We start from the raw sequence: 19,029 nt of genomic DNA, 5'->3' as shown, positions 1-19,029 counted from the left end.
CTGCGGACCCAGAGTAGTTTCATGTTCAGACAACATAACAGTATCAGGACAAAGCACTTAATAATTAAGCTTGACGTGTGTGTGTGTGTGAGAGAGAGAGAGAGGTAAAATGGTTCTCTCCTAATCTGGACGGGAAAAAAATACACTGAGGTCAGATGTAGCAAGGAAGAAATGCGCGCGCACGTGTGTGTTGGGGGGGGGTAAGCTGTCCCATTAAAAGTACTTTACTGTGGGAATGTCTATGCACGTGAAAGGGAATATTAGTGGGGGTGAGGAGTGATAACTTACTACAAAAACTACTCTGGGAGGACAGAGGAGGTGAGGATAGGAGAAGTCCTTCTGTAAAGTGTCGAGGTCTGAGAGCGTTTGTGAAGACAGGACGAGAGAGGAGGCAGAAGCGAGGCCAAGAGTCCACCCTTCGCTTTCCGGCCGGCGAAGCGCGCGCGGCGAGCATAAGCGGGAGCCGAGAGCGTGCGCCGCGCGGTCTCTTTAAGCAGCGTACTCGGGAGCTTGGACGCGCGTTCAGCCCCGCGCCTCGCCTTGAGATCCCTCCACTTGAGCTGAGGCGCCTCCTTATCCTTAGGCAGGCGCGGACTCCCGCTCAGAGCCTCACTCGAGCGGAGACTCTCCGGGGCGCAGCTACTCCGGCGCTCCCTCGCAGCTTGTCAGCCGGCTAAAGCAGGCGTCATGGACCATGGCCCCAAAGAAGGGGACGCTGCCGGGCCGGCTGCTGGCGATGTCGCGCGGGGAACTACCGCCGCCGCCGCCACCACCACCGCCGCCTCCTCCTCCTCCGGCGGCGTGGTAGTGCAAGTGCGCGAGAAGAAGGGACCCCTGCGCGCCGCCATCCCCTACATGCCGTTCCCTGTAGCCGTGCTTTGTCTGTTCCTCAACACCTTCGTACCTGGACTAGGTAAGCTGCCCCTGCCCTTCGCAACTGCACGCCCGCCAGGCGGCGCTCGCATGGCTCCATCTGCAGGAAAGCCTGGGCGGGGACCAGGATGCGCCCAAAGCGGAGGCGGAATTCCTCTGTAGACGAGGCGCAACTAGCCGCCCAGGTGCGACGGTGTAGCCTGGGGAGGCTTGCTGGGGGCTGCTGGGCGGGATATTTCATCCTGTGTCGGTCTGTGTCCTTTACGCTTTGGACTAGTGGGGAGCTGCTGCTTAGGCGGACGCCTTCGCTGTCACTCTCTGGCGACTACTTCATTTCGCCGGTTGTCGCTGTTACTTGGGAGATGGGAAAGTGGGTCGATCACAAATGTTCACTTGCAAACAAGACAAGCTGCCTGTGAAGCTGGTGAGGGCAAGTTGCATGAAGAAAAGGAAAGTCTGCACGCCGCGTTTGACGGCTGTAACTCTTCTCCATAGTAGCCTCACTGAAGGGAAGGGAGTGGGGAGCTCGCTCTCCCTCGCGTTGGGTGTTTATAGGGAAAAGGGGGTCCTGCTGGATCAGGCTGAATGTTCATATAGCGTACAGTTCAGAACTGACTTTTCCTTTGGCAGTTGACCAAATATACAAGCAAAGCCTAAAGGCATTTTTAATTGGCATTGGCAGAGCCCTATCCCTTTTGATCATCAAAAGTTCTGTAGCTAAGAACTATAATCATCTTTATCCTCTGTGAATTTGTTTAAACTCCTTTTAAAAACAGTAACAATTTAAGCAAGTACCTGTTGCTAAGTATTGGGGTTTTGAATTTTTTGAATTTTGTAAACTGATTTAAGTGTTGTTTATCCTGAATTCATTGTGATTTTTTAGTATGGAGCCAGGAGAAGTCTGTACACAGAGTAATTAATTCAGAACCCAAAATATAAGCTCAATAATGCCTTTGCCCTCTCAAGTTCTGTCATTCTTGTTGGGACATGAACAGCTATGCAGGGGGGCAGGAGAGGAAGTGTAAGCAACTTTTACTTTAATCGTAAGAGCATATAGAGTAGCATAACATACACATTCTCTTTTAAAGATGCTGGGGCTTCTGTACTCCAGCCCCCCAGGCAAAACATTTTTGCCTTACAGTATTGGCTTTTTCTCTTGTTTGTTCACTGAGTTCTCTGTAAGAGAAGCCTCAATTCTCTACAAAAATTTCCACATAGTGGAAATATAAAACTCTTTCACATGATGAATCAGGTCTATCTCAAGTGGTAAAGCAGGAAAATGCTCTGCATGGGAAGACTGAGAGAAAAAAGTCAGCATCCAGAATCAGAAATCAGATTCCTCACAGATAAGATTACTGAGAAAAGCTTCATGTCATCCCATAGCTGCATTATACCTCTTCTGATATGAAGATTCAGAGAAGCAAAACCCCCATCTGTTGCTTTTCTCCTTGTTGTATCTGATATGGCAACCTGTCAAAAAGATGAGTTATTTTCTTCCTTTAGCTACATTGACTGTTCATGAGTATACATTTTCCCTTTGTATTGTCTTTCCTTTGAGAAATGTTAAGATTTGAAATTATTTAAATTTGTAATGTTACTATAGCAGGGATTGAATGATAGAACTGGAGGGTATTTGCAGAAAACCAGAAGAGAAATTGTGATAATTAAATGTCTTTTTTATTCTGATGAAATACAATGGAAAATACTAGCAACAGTGAGTAATTGGCAAAATTCCTCTTGAGCACAAGATAACTGGCTAATGTGTCCTTGGGCAGCATTGAGTGAGATAAGATGTTACAGATGTTGGCATTGTTAAAATGGCATGCTGTTTAATCCTCTTGTAAGTATCTTAAAAGCCGAAGGATATTGTTGTAGAATTGGCTCTAGATGTTCTTTTGTATGGTGTAGTATTATACCTTCACTTTGCTCGTGTTTGAATAAAGAAATGACAAAAACAGACATAATTATTACTGATACAGCAAACACAATGGCTTATTCTCAAACATTACTTATACAGAGCACATTGTTGACAATAATTAATGTGAATAGTCATATTTTAATTAGGTTTTAACTTTGTGATATGTCAATCGGTATAAATGTTTTTTCTGAAATTTAGGCCTCTTCCTCATCCCAGTACTGGCACAGTCATATATCTCCATGATGTATGGCACATATTCCAAAGGAAATGCTGTGAAAAAATATTTTGTAGTGTTTCCTCTGGAGTTGCATTACAGACTGTTTCCTATAAATGATAAACTATTTTATCTTACCTGCTGGGACTTCCCCTTTCCTCTTGTAGCCAAGATACCATGATGCTCTGTCACCACCACCACCACCCCTTCCTGATTGTTATGAAGGGCAGCATTTCTGCTCTCTTAAGAGAATCACAGTTGGTTTGCTTCTGTTCTTCTTCCCAAATGGAACAAGAGAAGGAGGGGAGATGTTGGTTTTGCACCCTCCATTGGCCAGCTGGAAGCAGTCTTGACTAGCTCAGTGAGCAAATTGAATGCAGCAGTGAAAACCCTTGTATACAGCACAAAATTGTCACAGCGGGATTATGGCTGTGTGAAAGTGCCCTCAGTTTATCTCTTTATTGTGCTTGAGCAAAAATGACTGTTGTATTATCCATTCCTTCAGCTTTTATCTTGTCTTTTCTCCAGAAAGCTCAGAATACTCAGAAGTTCTACTCCCCTTCTTAGCCATATACCCATTCTTTGAAGCAGGTTAGACTAAGAGAATGAGTACTCCAAGGTCACCCAATGAACTTCATGACGGTTTGAACTTGAACTTGAGCTTGTCTCTTGTTACTCTGATACTTAATCACTATGGTGTACAGTCATGCAAAATGACTTGTATCATGAAGAAACCCTCTTAGCACATTCTGAGTTTTCATCAACAATTCAGGAACCAGTTCCTTGTTGATTAATCTCCTTAAGATTGTTATTTTCTTGATTGTCCCATTTGAGGTGGAAGGATGTTCCATTCCTTTTACTTTTATCTTAAATTCTGTGTGTATTGTATTGTATTGTATTGTATTGTATTGTATTGTATTGTATGATATCCTTGTGAGCAGTGTGCCCTCTCTCTTTACTGTGCTCTTCTCTAGCTCAAACAGGAACAGATATTCTGTCTGATTCTGTGTATGCTTGTTCAAAAATAAGGACGTTCCACCATGTTCATGGAAACTCAACTCATCAGAAAATAATCATAGAACTGCCACCTTGATGCTTTTCTTATTGTAATGTATTCATATTTTGTTGCTTTGAGGTTCTCGTAATTTTATGATGCAGTGACTACTATTTTCTTACTATTTGGTTTTATAAGATGCTGTTTTATGCAGCTAGATTCAGGTGTACTCATTCATTTTGCTTTTACTTTTCACCTTACTAAGCACAGCTGTGGGAAAAGAAAAAGCAGAATGTCACTTTATTCACATAATTTTCCTACTCTTCAAATAAAAGCACACTTGCCCCCATATGTTGAAACAAGAATAAGCATTTTACTTTCACTTGCTTTTAAAAGTAAAGATCGATGTTGTCATAATATGAACATGTAAAGCATCTGGAAAATGATGCCATAGCTATTGTAACATCTAATTGACTCTAATTTCTGCAGCAGACTCCTTGTATAAGTTGTAGCGGTTTTAAAGATGCTTTGTAATTTAAGGATCCATTTTTTAAAATTAGGATATAAAATATTCACCCTTTCTTTGAGTTGTGTCCTAAAAAAGAAATTTTGGCATTCCTGTGATTAGAACAGAGGATCAGAATCTCCAAATGTTCGGTTTCTGCCATCCATTGAGACCAACTTTTATAAAATGGTTGTCCAAGAGACCTCATTTCTATAGGTACACGGCATGTTCTGCTCATTATAAAACTGAAAATGAATACAAACTAGTATGCCCATGAATATAAGATTTGGAGTGATGTTGAATTTGGGACTGGGGTTTGGATGATCAAAGAAGGGCTAATGTAATGCTTTGGCTCGCAGTTAAAGGGAAATTAAGAACTTATATGATTTCCTTTCATTATCAGCTGTATTGAAGGTTATAGAGGGAATGGGAAATGTCCTTGAAGGACAGGAGGAAGGGCTGCTACCAACACAATGGTCAGATGAATGGGACTTGAGCCCAGGCCAAGAAAATAACTTGAGAAAATGTCTCAGATGAGCCCCTCCATAGTTCACATGAAGATAAAGTGCGGGAAGAGGTAAGCACATTTAGACCTGCAAAATTCTGTTACTATAGCTGTTACAATAAAAGTAGTCCTGACCAATATGGCATCAGTTTCTAAGTCTTGTCTACTGTTTAGGGCTGACAAAGGTAGACAGGCAAGTGAAGGCACCCTCAACTACTTGTTCCAGCTAGAGTTTGTTTTAAATATGTGGTTTTTAATGTATCTATTCCATTTAATTAGTTGTGATCCATTTTGAATAATTCACTTATCCCTTGACCATATGTCCATAATGATTTATTTATTTGTTAGTTCCTTGGATTTATACATCACTCCATCCCAAGAGGGTGGCTTACAGTAGCAACAATAATAGAAGCAGAAATAATAAAATTCATAATACTAGTTACATTCCACACACATACACAAATAAGTGTAAACACACACATACTAAGTCCATAGCCCAAATGAGGCAGCCTGGTGCTCATTTGGTTTGTTAAAAAATGTTTTTAATGGTTTACAACACAACAAATGAACAAAACTTACACAATGCTAAAATGCAAAACATAGAACTAAAAAAAAAATTAATGAACCAAAAATTTAAAAATATAATAAATTTGCAGTTATATATATAAAGAAATGTTACACTTCAAATTTTAAACAAAACTTGACCCACTGACTTATGATGTCAGTTTTTCCCTTGCATTGATTTCCAAAGCTGAGAATGCACCCATTTCTTGAAACCAGCCTTTAACATCTGGTTTACTAGTCCAAGGACACATTATAATCTTTTTGTAAAGAACCATGTGTGATACATCCAAAATTCATCATTATTATTAAAATATTTTTATTGAAGGTTTTTCAACAGAATTAAAAACAGTATAAATTTTGCATTAAAGAAGAATAAAGAAAAGTAATAAAGTGAAAAAGAAATACAGAAAAAGAAATAGAAAAGGGGAAAAGGAAAAGGAAAAGGAAAAGAAAAAAAGATTTTAAAGAAGCAGCTTCCAATCTTCTTGACAATAGTTATAGATACATTTATATTTTACCATCTCTCTCTCTAAGGTTACATCATAATTTTCTTTTTTCCATAAGCAACTCTTTCTAATCTTCAGACACATAAATCACAAACTCATTTTTCTCTTCTTTCAGCAAAAAGTCTATAAGGCAGGGTTCCTCAGTCGGGGTTCCCTGGGAGATCATGATTTATTTTAAAAAATGCTGTGGCTCAGGGGCCACTTTTGGCTTTTTTTTTTTTTTTTTGGCAGCAAAAGCCCAGCCCCACTCAGGAGCTGCAGGGCAGCCAAAAAGGCAGAGATGGAGGGGGGAGATGGGTGGGGGGAGTTGGAGGCAGTCCCTTACCCTACTGAGGCTCAGGGCTCGGAGGGACGAAGCCCAGAATGGCATGGGTTGGGGTGGGTGCTTGCTTAACAACCTGTGATTCTCGGTTAACAATAGCAATGGGGAGTGCCGGGATTATGGTTGCTAAGCGATGTGGTCACATGATATCTCACTTTACGACTGCATTGCTTAGCGATGGAAATTCCAGTCCCAATTGTGGTCATAAGTTGAGGACTACCTGTAATGTCTTTCTGAGAGGTTCTTTCCTTTTGTGGACAAATTATTCAGTTCTAGTCCCCCATTAAACACCAATTTTCATATAGTAAATCCATTAATCTATCCATAAGTCCTTTGTAAAAAGTAACTTTGTCTTCATTTGGAGCATAAATTCTCACTAACAAAGTCTTGGCCCTGTGCAAAGTAGCTTCTACCCCCACATATCTACCATCAGTCAATATCGGTTCTGGATGTAATTGGGGGTTTAAATACAAAATAACTCCATTTCTCTTTTTAACTCCCACTGCAATTCTTCACCCAAATTTTTGCAAATCAAATATTTTATATCCTTTTTTCTAATATGTGTTTCTTGCAAGCAGACTACAACTTGTTTCAATTTGTTAAAATAATGAAATAATGTTCTTCTTTTTTGGGGAGCATTTGCTCCATTTATATTCCATGTTAGACATTTATAATCCATATCAATGCCCAAAACTTATAAAAGTCAATATCTGTAGCACCTAACGTGGTGGTCTCTCCCTCAGTTTCTTGTTGTAGCTGTTCAGAATCCAGAGTGCACTTGTCATTTCTATTTGCATTTCTTCCAGTTCCCCTATAAACTTTTCTAAAAACTTTTCTCTTGCTTTTTGGACTGAGTTAAATCTGAACCTCTGCACTAAATGTTTCCAATAACTGTTCATCAGTCCTGCACATCAGCTTGGAGGAATGTTAGCCCATTCCTCCTTATAGAAGAGCCAACTCAGGGTTGGTGGGCTTCCTTGCATGAACTGGCTGCTTCAGGTCTTTCTACAACATTTCTAAAGGATTAAGGTCAGTACTTTCACCTGGCCATTCCAAAACATTAACTTTCTTCTGCTTTAATCATTCTTTGGTCATACAACTTGTATGTTTTGGGTCATTATATTGCTATATGATTAACTTTCTCTTGAGCTTCAGTTCATGGACAGATACCGTGACATTTTCCTGTAAAATTTGCTGGTACAATTTGGAATTCGTAGTTCCATCAATGATGACAAGCCATCCTGGTCCAGAGGCAGCAATGCCAGCCCAAACCATGATACTGCCGCCACCACGTTTCACAGATGGGATAAAGTTCTTACACTTGGATGCAGTGTTTGCTTTTTGCCAAACAGAACACTTTTCATTCAAGCCAAAAGTTCTATTTTGGTCTCATCCACCCACAGAACATTCTTCCAGTACCTTTTGGCTCATCCATGTGGTCTTTCACAAACTATAGAGGGGCAGCAATGTTCTTTTTGGAGAGTAGTGGCATTCTTTTTGCAACCCTGCCATGCACACCATTACTGTTCAGAGTTCTCTCGATGGCAGTTTCATGAACACTGACATTCACCAGCCAAAGGCAAGAAAGGACTTCAGTTCCTTAAACATTACCCTGGGTTCTTTGAGACCTCCTGGAGTATTACACACTTTGCGCTTGGTATGATAGTCTTTGGTAGGTTGACCACTTCTGGGGAGGGTAACAATGTTGCTTCCATTTGTACACTATTTGCCTGGCAGTGGACTGGTGGAGTCCAGTCTCTTTGGAAATAGTTTTATAACCATTTCCAGCCTGGTGAGCATCAACAACTGTTTTTTGGAGGTCCTCAGAAATCTCCCTTGTTCAAGTCATGACACACTTTCACATAGCTGTGTTATAAAGATCAGGCTTTAGTGAATTCCCAGAATTCTGTTTTTGAAATAAGGCAGGACCTACCACACTCACACATGATTATCATCCCATTGACTAAAACACCTGACTCCCCTTCAAATGAACCGATAATCCTAGAGTTTCACATCCTTTTGTCCCACACAAATATGTAGCTTTGAATCATTTTCCTCAATAAATCAATGAACAAGTATCATGTTTTTCACTCATGTGTTTAATTGGGTTCTCTTTATCTAGTTTTAGGACTTATGTGGAGAACAGATCATGTTTTAGGTCATATTTATGTAGAAATATTGAAACTCCAGAAGGGTTCACAAACCTTTAAGCACCACTGTATCTAACATAAAACTAAAAAAGCATTAACCAACCAAAATTTTAAAAATACAAAGCAACAAAGCATCAAAGCATCCAGATTGGAAAAACAATTGAATATATTGCCATTTGCAGTTTTAGGTAGGTTATATTCTTTTTATAGCTTCCCCAAAGCCTTAAAAGTAGTAGTAGTGATAAGCTGATTAAAGTGTTAACCTCATTTGCAGCCCAAGTTTTTTTTTTTGTTTTAACTTTTCATGCACCTAGGACTTTAACTAGGACTTATTTCAGACTGTCAATTTCTCATGAGGAGAAGAATCAGACTTAAATCTCATTCCTAGTAATATGACTTGGTGTCTTTGTTGGTATCAATACAGCTAATTTCCAAACAAATTAGAGCTGAACACCTGTCAGGATTTCAGAGGAGCCAAATAATAACTTTCTAGTTGCATCCATAGAGGTTCATATTCAAAATAATTTTCATTCCAAAGAAAGACAGAAGTTAATGCATATACCCAATGGTACAATAGAAAATCTGGAAAATTAAACCCACCATTTTTATCTGTGAGCGGCAGTTAAAAAGTGATAATTGTGGGTTCTTATTCCTCTATTAAAAATTCATCAATTGTTGATTGATTTGTGTAAAATATCTGTAGTAGGTGGAATTAACATAGACATTCTTCTCAAAATTTATTGAAGTTATTGAATTTATTGAAACAAAATTCATTTTCACAAGATTTTTTCTTCCCCACATGCAAACAGGTATTTTCAACTATCTATTATTAGTATTGATGTTGTTAATGCCATTTACAGTATCCACATTAATACATATTTTCATAGAAATCTGTTGTAGAGAAAGACAAATACGTCCTTGGAGAAGGTATGTGGCAACTGTTAGTAAAACATTAGCTTAGCGTAAGAAAACAGGAAAGCATGATTGCCTTCAGTGTCTTTGGTATAAGAGGGAGGGAAGGGGAAATGCTGTCAGGCTTTCAATATTCTGTTAATATAGCTTATATTAATAAAGTAAGTAAATACTAACAAAATATGTCTTGTGAAGTCTGTTTCCTGATCTAGCTTACCTCAAAGTGCTGAAATCATATTAGCAATTGGTGACATATTAGGTTTATTCCAATTTATTATAAGTCCAGAAAATTTACTTGGGTAAAGAAACTTGGAAGTTGTTGATTGGACCAAAGTGTCATCAGCATATACTAAAAACTTGTGTTCAATTCCAATTACATCTTAAAAACCTATAGTTTGTCTAATGAAACAAGCCAAAGATTCTAAGGCCATGTTAAATACAAGTTGATATTCTTGATGAATTCGATAGTAAGGCCGCCCAACATTTCTAATGACGAAATACCTAGTGGAATAAGAGCATTTTAACTGCACTCTGAAAGCTCAGTAGGGGAAGTGACCAATCTGATGGGGGGTGGGGAAAAGGCTGCCTAGAACAGCTGAACCACAATCAAAAAGATCTGTGCCTATATCCATATCCCCTTAGCTTCACATGGGGTAGGAACCCAAGCATGCCCCTAACCCTAACCCAAGAAGAGTCTACCTGTTGGTAGATTCTACTGGAGGAGCTAGTCTGAAAGGTGGGAGTCAAGCTATGTAAGCCTTTATAAATTATCACCAGCTCTTTGAAGCCAATTGGCAACCAATATAGTATCTGCAGCAGAGATGTTACTGTGCTGTAGCAACTCTCATCCACCATTAGGTAGACAATGGCATTCTGTACTGCCCATAGTTTCTGGGTGGTTTTCAAAAGCAGCCCCCAGTGGAGTGCATCACAGTACTTAGAGGTAATAAAGGCATGGGTTACAGTTGCAGTGATTCCACTTTGAGAATGTGTGCAGATCAGTTTTAATAAATTATTAGGGTAAGGAAGCAGTCCAGTTACAGACTATTCAGAAATAATGACTTCATAGTCATAGTCTAAGATTGAATCCACCCATGCTTAGCCATGGTTTGATTAATCTTGGTTTGTTGAATACAATTTAGCTCCATCTAGTCATTTTGCTGAGCGATAATTTATTGTTTAGAAATACAATACACTAGCCAAACAAACCACATTATGATTTATTCTGATTTGTAAAGCCAAACAAAGTGTCCTGTCTTAGGCTAAATCCTATGCATGCTTGTTTGTTGCTATTCTTAATATTAGTAAAGTGAAAGAATATTTGCTATTATATAAAGATCAAATTCATTTGCACCTATTGGTTACTTTTTATTTTGCTGTTCCTAAAAATAGTTCAATTTGTGATCAAACTGGGATGTCAAGAAGGTGGGCTGCTTATATATGATCAAATGGTTTTTATTACTTCAGCATAGTAAATATTAGCTATCCAAAACTTGCAGTGGGAGAGACAAAAGGACAGAGGTGGTTTTATTTAAATTGGTTTAGATTCAGTTAAATCCATTGAAAGGAAGGGAGCTAGTTTTAGAGCCACTGAAAAGAAATGGGACCGCATCTGATACCATTTACCGTTGTTGATGCTAAAAAGCTGCTAAGGAAAAAGAAAGAAAAAACACAAATCCATTTTTGTCATCTGCTCTCCTCACTTTACATTCCTCACATATGAATGGTCAGAGCTTAAATTTTCTACTTTAGCAAGAATAATTCTATTAGTAGAAAAAGAAACAGAAAAATAATCCATCTCTTCCAGCTGCTAGGATTCTAGTCATATTTACTTTACTTCTCTATTTTCAGATCTTTATAGTGGTAATTCATAATAACGTAATGCTTTTTTCCTCTAATAAGTCCCTCTATACTCAGTGGGATTTCTGAGAAAACATTTATAGGATTGCACCATAAAGCATTTTTAGTTGAGATCCCACAAAATTATATGTCAGTGTTCTACCTACTATGCATTACTTGTACTGGGGGGAGTAAGGGGGTTCCATAGCATACTGTGGTAAAATATAGTTTATGATTAAATATTTCTAGCTTCTGATATTGATGCATAGTTCAGGGTGTCATGCAAACCCAGTAATTGGGTAAATTAAATAAACATAGCTAACCACGTTGAGCAAATCTCATTAAATCTTATTTGCCATATTGTTATTCATTCTTTCAATTTGGAGTGTTCCTTGAGAAAAATCCTGAAATTTTCATCCTAAATAATTTCATCTTCGTAAATAATTTGATGTCATCCAAGCTTAACTATACTCTTCAGAGTTTCCACTAGATTATTTATGGTCAGTTTAAATAGTATCGGTCCTACTTCAACATCCTACCCTTGGGGGATCTACTGCTGATTTCCCTGACAGGAATGTGTATTTATTATCATGTTCTTTAACTGATTAGTACACTTTTTAACCAGCCTTGGGATAACTAAGTCTACTTGAAATCTTTTATGCGTGTCTCCGTCAAAAGCAATGAATATCTAGTATGTTTAGAAGGCCTGCAATAGAACAAAACATCTTAAGCTCAGGCTTAAACTGCAGGGGTCTCTGCCAATAATTGATATGTATTTTAAGAGGAAAAGGCATAGGAAAATAATTGGAGCTAAGCCCATCCATAGCTTGCTTCCCTGCAGTCGATTGACTTAGCAACTCTTTTTCCCAGTAGAACCTTCTCCCAATATTACAACCTAGCTAGAAGAGAAAATTATTTTCAGTGGATGCTGTATAAAATTGATTTCCTGTATTCACCATTTTCCAGACCCCAGATAGAAGGTGCAGGGAGGGGAATTTGGAATTGATGAATAAAAATGATACCAGGATTTGAGAATTGCCTGTTTCATTCTGTTCTCTTAAAATCCTTGTATTTTAGAGATGGTGGCAACTTTAAAACAGTACAACTATAATAGAGGTAAGCAGCCCCTGAGTCTTAGCTCATATTTTGTACTCCTATTGAAAACGTTTTCCTTCTTTACCCACACAAATTTTCAGTTGAAAACTCTAGTTTTTACACTGAACTGCCAGTGGGAAGCCTATATAGAAGAGAAGGTTCAGTTGCTTTCATTCAACTATTCCTTTGGTTCTTTAAATTATACCCTGTATCATCTTTTAACATGATAATTCAGTTATAGATAATAAAATTTCCGTTGACAGAAGAAAAAATCTGAGTCTCAGTTAATAAAAGATTGGTTGCCTAGAACCAGACAGAAAGTTCCTTGGGGTGGTTTTCTTGCTTTCTTTTAAATATGATGGGTTTCTTAGTTTGAACCATCCATTGTATGTTGCGAATAAATGACTTTGTTCTGTGGCCTACCTGCAGAGTCCATATACCATTTAAAATGGTGTGTGCTGATCAGTACAGGAAGGAGATTTGGTTTCCCAGCATGCTTCTGAGTTAATCCATTATACTTTTGCTCTGTTCTCTACCTTTATCTCCTCTGAAGAATTTTTGCATATTAATACATTCTTGAACTGCACATTTTGGCATATAACATGCGTTTTGGCTTATGTAATGCATTGTATGAGGTATGTACAGTGGAACTGACTGCCTGGGGAAGTGGTGGATTCTCTTGAACTAGAGGTTTTTGAATAGAGTCTGGATGGCATCTGTTGGGGATACTGGAGCAGAGGTTGAGCTAGATGATCTCCTTGGCCCCTTCCAATCTATATTTGTGAATCTGTGAACGAACACTTTAAAAATATTAAACCATTTTGCAGGATAATAACATCCACTTTGAATGATTCAGAGTGTAATTTGGATTATATATCCCATTTCAAAGTGTAATCTTATGATTTATTTGTTGTTAAAAACATGGAGAAGGACTTCTTATTTAATAATGACCACTCTGAAATGAATAGCCCTATTTCACTGATTTTATGTTCTACCACGATGGTTGCAGATTTTGCAGAGGATGTGCCTAAAACATTTTTTTTAATTATAAATGAAAATATAATTTATTGGATACTTTCTCATCTAATTCATCCTGTAACTAAACCAGATGGATTATGACAATTGCACTAAAATAGAGAGAATGAATAGCATGGAAAGGAAGGCTCATTTTATTGGGGATTTTTAAAAAAGCTATGAGCATTTAATATTTTTGCTTTATAAATGAAAATGACCAACAAAATTAATAGTGTGTGTGTGTGCAAATTAAATGCATATTTAACATCTATACAAGTAGCAGACTTGTGTTTGAATTCTGAGGTTTGTAAAGCCCCATCAAGCTAGTTATAAACAAGGATGGAAGATACTAATATGCATCAGAAAATCATGCAGATTGTTGAAGCATTAAAATGTTTAGATGTGTTTAGGAACTGACAAAAGCAACCTCTCCCCAACAGGTTAATGAAAATTGAACTTACTGTATGGTGGCACATGTTGAAAGTGTGGGGTTTGGATGGAAATGAAAATGGAAACCTATCCACATATATCATATGTGATCAGACTAGATCTGAAAGGAGCACTAATGAGTACAAATTGGGGGACAGATATTCCTAGTAGTTATTCCCAATATCAAGAACAAAGCAATTGACATGACTTGAGAAGGTTATGTGTTCCAGCTCTATGCAGATTGAACTGACTGAATTGTATTTTTTCAGTACTAATTAAATCAGAGTTTAATAAAGCAAAATCAATAACAAACCAACCATAGAAATTTGTGTCATAAATAGACTATATTTTTCTATTGGATTGTAGAAACAAGGTCCAGATATATAGGTTACAGCTTGAGCTTACTCAACACTAATTTATACATCTTTATACATCATTCTTTCTGTGAGATAGGAGGAATGATGGCTGTTTGGATTTCTTATACCCTCGAAACAACACTGGTGTGACATGGGACACTGTAGATATTGAAGGCCCGCGGATTATTAGTGTATGATTGTATTGATAATTATAAGAGTAAGAGCCCAGATTTAGAGCTGTTGTGGATCCCAGTCAATGCAGAGTTCCATATGCAAAAAAGCTTAGATGACATAGAAGTATTAGAAGAAGCTGGCAGGTAGACAGAGAGGAAATCGTAGTGTCTGTTACAGGAGAAAATAGATCATATCTTTGTTCTCCTACCTATTCTACTTTTTAATATTTTAAGATAAAAATTAAAGTAATCCTTTTGTTAACAATAATACCTTAAACTTAGCACTTTGATCATGAATAAAAGATAAGCATAAAGGTATTATATTGTGTATTATATTGTTGTAATAAGTATTTATCCTTCTCATAACAGAAACAGATGTACTTTCCTGCAGTGGATTGCACCATTACAGAGAATTTTTTTTTCATATTAGTCCAACTGAAACTGGATGGATTTGATTGTTAGTTGCTGTATGGAGCTGTAACATGCCTGCTCCTCTCTGATCATGGGTAGCTATTCTCCCCAACCATTTTCAGGATGTCTGTGCCCAACAGGAGGAGCAGGTCCACAAAAAGCCTGAATCCCACTGAATCTTTTCATGAGGCAGATCTCAGGCTGGACTACTGGACTTTCTCCCCACTGGTGGGCTGTGAAATACTATTTTTTTTTAAGTGGACCAGTGAAAAGGTGGACTTTGTTTTTCCTTTTTTAGCTGTGTAAAATTGACGGAAGTTCTTCCATTTCACCTTCTAGCCCAAATGACAGGAAAAACAGTAAAAATTATTTCCCCTCCCAGTCCACTGCTGGACACACTGGATGGGACTAACAAGTTCAAAGTATCAAATGGAGTTAATGGAGGGATGGTTCATACAAAAGATCTATCAGTGGAAACCACATGTCCTCAAAGAGTCAACCATGGCAGGGAGAGCAGTAGGTGCTTTCCTGGCATGGATGTCAGGAATAAAGAAGTAGTGGCCTTGGTAACTATTGTCTAAATAAAAGTCCTAGCCTGAGTTGTTGGATTTGCCAGCCTATAAGTCTAAATAAATCAATAATCATTGTTGCCAAAGCTGAACAGATTGAAATCCAGATGGCAATTTCTTAAGCCAGTTTCATTTCCCGCGAGTTTCTGCAGGAGAGACATGCAGCTTAAAGCTGCCATGCTTTAGCTTAGTGTTATAGATGTACCAAGCCACTACAGCTTGTTCAACAAATTTATGATTAACACAAATGATGATTTAGCTCAGTTTCTGAAGTCAGGTTTTTTCTTTTTCATTATTAGCAAATGTTTTATTTACACCATTGGAATACATCTCTCAGTGTTGTGGATCTCCAAGTGCCTTCTTAGAAATTTTTAATGATTAACAACCATCCCTATCATATGCAAAATTTATGTAGGCATTTCTGGGACTCTGATTAACTTTAGAGTTCAGATGTTAACATTAACTCATCTTCATAACAAGAGACAATGGTGAACCAGGCTTCCTACCTGTGCTTTTATTAGACTGATCAAACCTGTCAGTCTTCAAAAACATTCTGAACTTTTTGCTACTATGGTTCAGAGTATTTGTATGTATGTGAATATTTGTTATTCTTCTAGTAAGGATTTTTAAGTTGCTAATTAGCGATTCTGGTATGATAATTTTATTAAAAATACATCTTGAGCATTCTGAATGCTTAGTTTTGCAAATTATTTGTATAGTTTTTATTTGTTGATTGCAAAATATATACTGTAATCCAGTTATTACTAGAACTACAGTGGAGGATTTTTTTTTCAAGCCAGTGATAGATTGTATGTAACAAGTGCTTGCAGAAGTATATTTGTAACTGTGTGTTAATATTGCTCATGAACTTTTGATTGTATTATAAAACTATATATTTAAGATAACAATTACAGCCATTAATGATTATTTAAAACTAACAAGCATAAATTACATTTCATCTGAATCTGATGAAAAAATGAGTCCAATAACATTTTATAACTATAAAAAATAAGGGTTTTTCCTGGAAGTTTACAAATGAAATACAATAATAAGTGCAAATTGTAATTCTTGCCTAGATTGAAAGTTACAATAATTGTCCAAGATACTGTGCATAATAGCATGAAAATACTTTAAAATGAATATAACTAGTTGTTTATTTAAAAGTAAGTATCCAATCGTATCACATAATTAATCTTAAATTATTTTTAAATTGTGAAGATATGACTGTATTTTCTGCATACAGGGAAAAAGTGTTTAAGTGTATTTGTGAAAGAATATATTTTTCATAAATGGTTCTTGTTAATTTGCTATTTTTAAAATATTTCTGAGTTCATTCTTGTTGCCATGACAATTTCATTTTCATAAACACACTTTTGTAGTGTCTGTGTCTGCACCTATCTGACATTTTGGATATTATGTAAAGTTGAAGCAAACAAGTGAGTGATTCTGATATTAAACTGATAATACATTGGTGTCATATGTTTATGCATTTTATTGGGGTAATTTTACCCTGCTATTTTGGAGGCCCCAAAATGCTCCTCCAAAGCAGTTTACAGTTAAATACAATAAACAGCTCAAATGCCAAAATCTAGTGACAATACTGTAAAATTGAGATCAAAATAGGATGACTTACACATAATACATTTTCCTGCAACTATAAGCCAGAAAAAATCTTCACAGTTCATCTGATACTCAAAAAGAGATGGAATCAATTGCTATATGGAAAGAGTTTCTCAATCTACTTCACTGAAAATGCCCCCCACCCCCCACCCCCATATGCCATCAGTATCTTGCACAAGTGTTTCATAAGAATTTTAAAAACTCATTGGGCTCTGTTGCCCAAGACAGGCTTGGTAAAAGCTGAGTCTGTTTAAAATGAAATAATAACTAAGAAGCCAAGTAAGATCTTTTTATAGATCTGCTAACATGGTGTCAATTTAGCATGCTGCTAATAAACAGAGTGGGGAGGGGATATTTCATATTAAGTTGGGCAAGATATTATCATAGGTTAAATCAGCTGCTCACAGCTCTTTGAGATAGTCCAGACCAGGAAACCAAAACCATGAATACTAATACTACCATTATTGTAAGGTTTCAGTAACAGAATCTTGCAAGTCTGCAAGTGCTCCCCGACTCCCCTGCCTTTATGTTCCAGAGAACTAGGGAGGGTCAACTCTGAGATGCTTTCTCCACCTCCATTCCTGCTTTGGACTCAGATTTTTCTTATCAGACAGGCTTCAGCTCTTCCTCCTGTTTCTCAAGGTTATTCTTACAACCCATTACAGCTGCACAGTTTAGAATTATAGAGATAAAAATATCTATGCCAAAATATAAACTCTGCCTGATTTGATTTGCTATTCTACAAGCATGCACTGAGACAATAACATGAACATTCAGGCATGCTTATACATATAGCATATCACCTTACCCTGCAACAGGAACTGCTGAAAGCCACATTTTTGCAACTTTACAAAAACACAGAGTTGGTACTGTATGAATCTCAGGGTGAACACTGTTCTGCAGGGCAGACATAGCTACTGAGAAGGCACATCTCCTAAGTCCCACAAGATGACAGTGCTTTACATCTGGGACCTGGAGTGTGCCAACTCTATCAGATCTTCCTGGTTGGGCAGAAATGTCAGGAGAAAGACAGTCCTATAGGTATCCACATTCTAAGCCATGAATTGCATCTGGAAGCCCACTGGTAATCAGTGCAGCTTTGGTTGAACCTAAGCCTGTTCATCTCCCCCCAGATCCTTGCAGCCTCCGGGCACCAAGACAGGATCTCCATGGCATTGCCTGTACAGCCAAGGGTCAAGATTTAAAGCTGGGTATTATCCATATACTGATGATGCCTGACCCTCATGCCAATGGGTGATTTTACCCAGTGGCCTCATGTAAATGTTGGTGTACATAAGGAGAGTGTCAAGCTCTGTGTAACTCCCCATAGCAAGAGCCTTGGATTACATCTCTCCTTATCTACCAACACCAACTAGAACCAGTCCCAGAAAGAAAACCACTGTAGTACAGTGCTCCCTACTCCTACCTCTCAGAGGTGGCCCAGAAGGATGATGATGATGATGATGATGATGATTTTATCCTGCCTTTTTTTTAGTATTGAATGCCACTGAGAGATCAAGCAGAATCAAGAGAGTCATGTCACCCCTAATCTGGTCCTGCCAGATAAGTACAATCAGTGCTGTCTCAGAGCTGTACTCAGGCTGAAAGTCTAACCAAAATGGCTTCAGATAATCAGCTTCCTCCAGACTCCACCTTCTCCTCAATCTTGCACAAAAAAGGGAAAGTTGGAGACTGGTTGTTGATTATCCCATACTATCAGTCCCAGTTATGGCTTCATGAGGATGGAATGTACCACTGCCTTCTTCAAGGCAGGTGGGACAGTCCACTCACTCAAGAATGAATGAATCACTGTTTAAGCCCAGCCATTTGTCACCACCTAGGAGGCCTTAACCAACCAGGAGGGGCAAGGGACTAAGACACAGTTGGCAGCATTAACATCTTCAAGGACCTTGTCCACTTTCTCAAGACTCACAGGCTTAAACTCTTCCCAGATAATAAGACAAGACTCCTCCTCAGTCAATTCTATAGGACCTACCTGGCCAGAGTCCAACTCCATTGAATCTGAATGATCTTATCCATCAGATGCCTAATGTATTTAT

General features: G+C 38.0%; 1 protein-coding gene across 2 annotated transcripts in view; it reads left to right on the top strand.

The window, feature by feature from the left end:
- The first annotated feature begins 297 nt into the window (after window positions 1–297).
- The window catches only part of STUM (stum, mechanosensory transduction mediator homolog), a 69,769-nt gene continuing 51,037 nt past the window's right edge, over window positions 298–19,029 (top strand). Inside the window, exon 1 of one of the 2 annotated variants that reach the window (XM_088146011.1) lies at window positions 298–913. In XM_088146011.1, the coding sequence (XP_088002137.1) occupies window positions 688–913 (226 nt within the window). In that variant the 5' untranslated portion in view covers window positions 298–687. The remainder of the gene's footprint in view (window positions 914–19,029) is intronic. The other variant, XM_088146005.1, reaches the window with a different exon arrangement.

Source organism: Python bivittatus, unplaced genomic scaffold, assembly GCF_059951505.1.
Source record: "Python bivittatus isolate LINGU-HERP-01145 unplaced genomic scaffold, Pbiv_v1 ctg000020_np1212, whole genome shotgun sequence".
Lineage (NCBI taxonomy): Eukaryota > Metazoa > Chordata > Lepidosauria > Squamata > Pythonidae > Python > Python bivittatus.
Note: the sequence above shows the minus strand (reverse complement) of the source record. Positions and strands in the feature narration are given on the sequence as shown.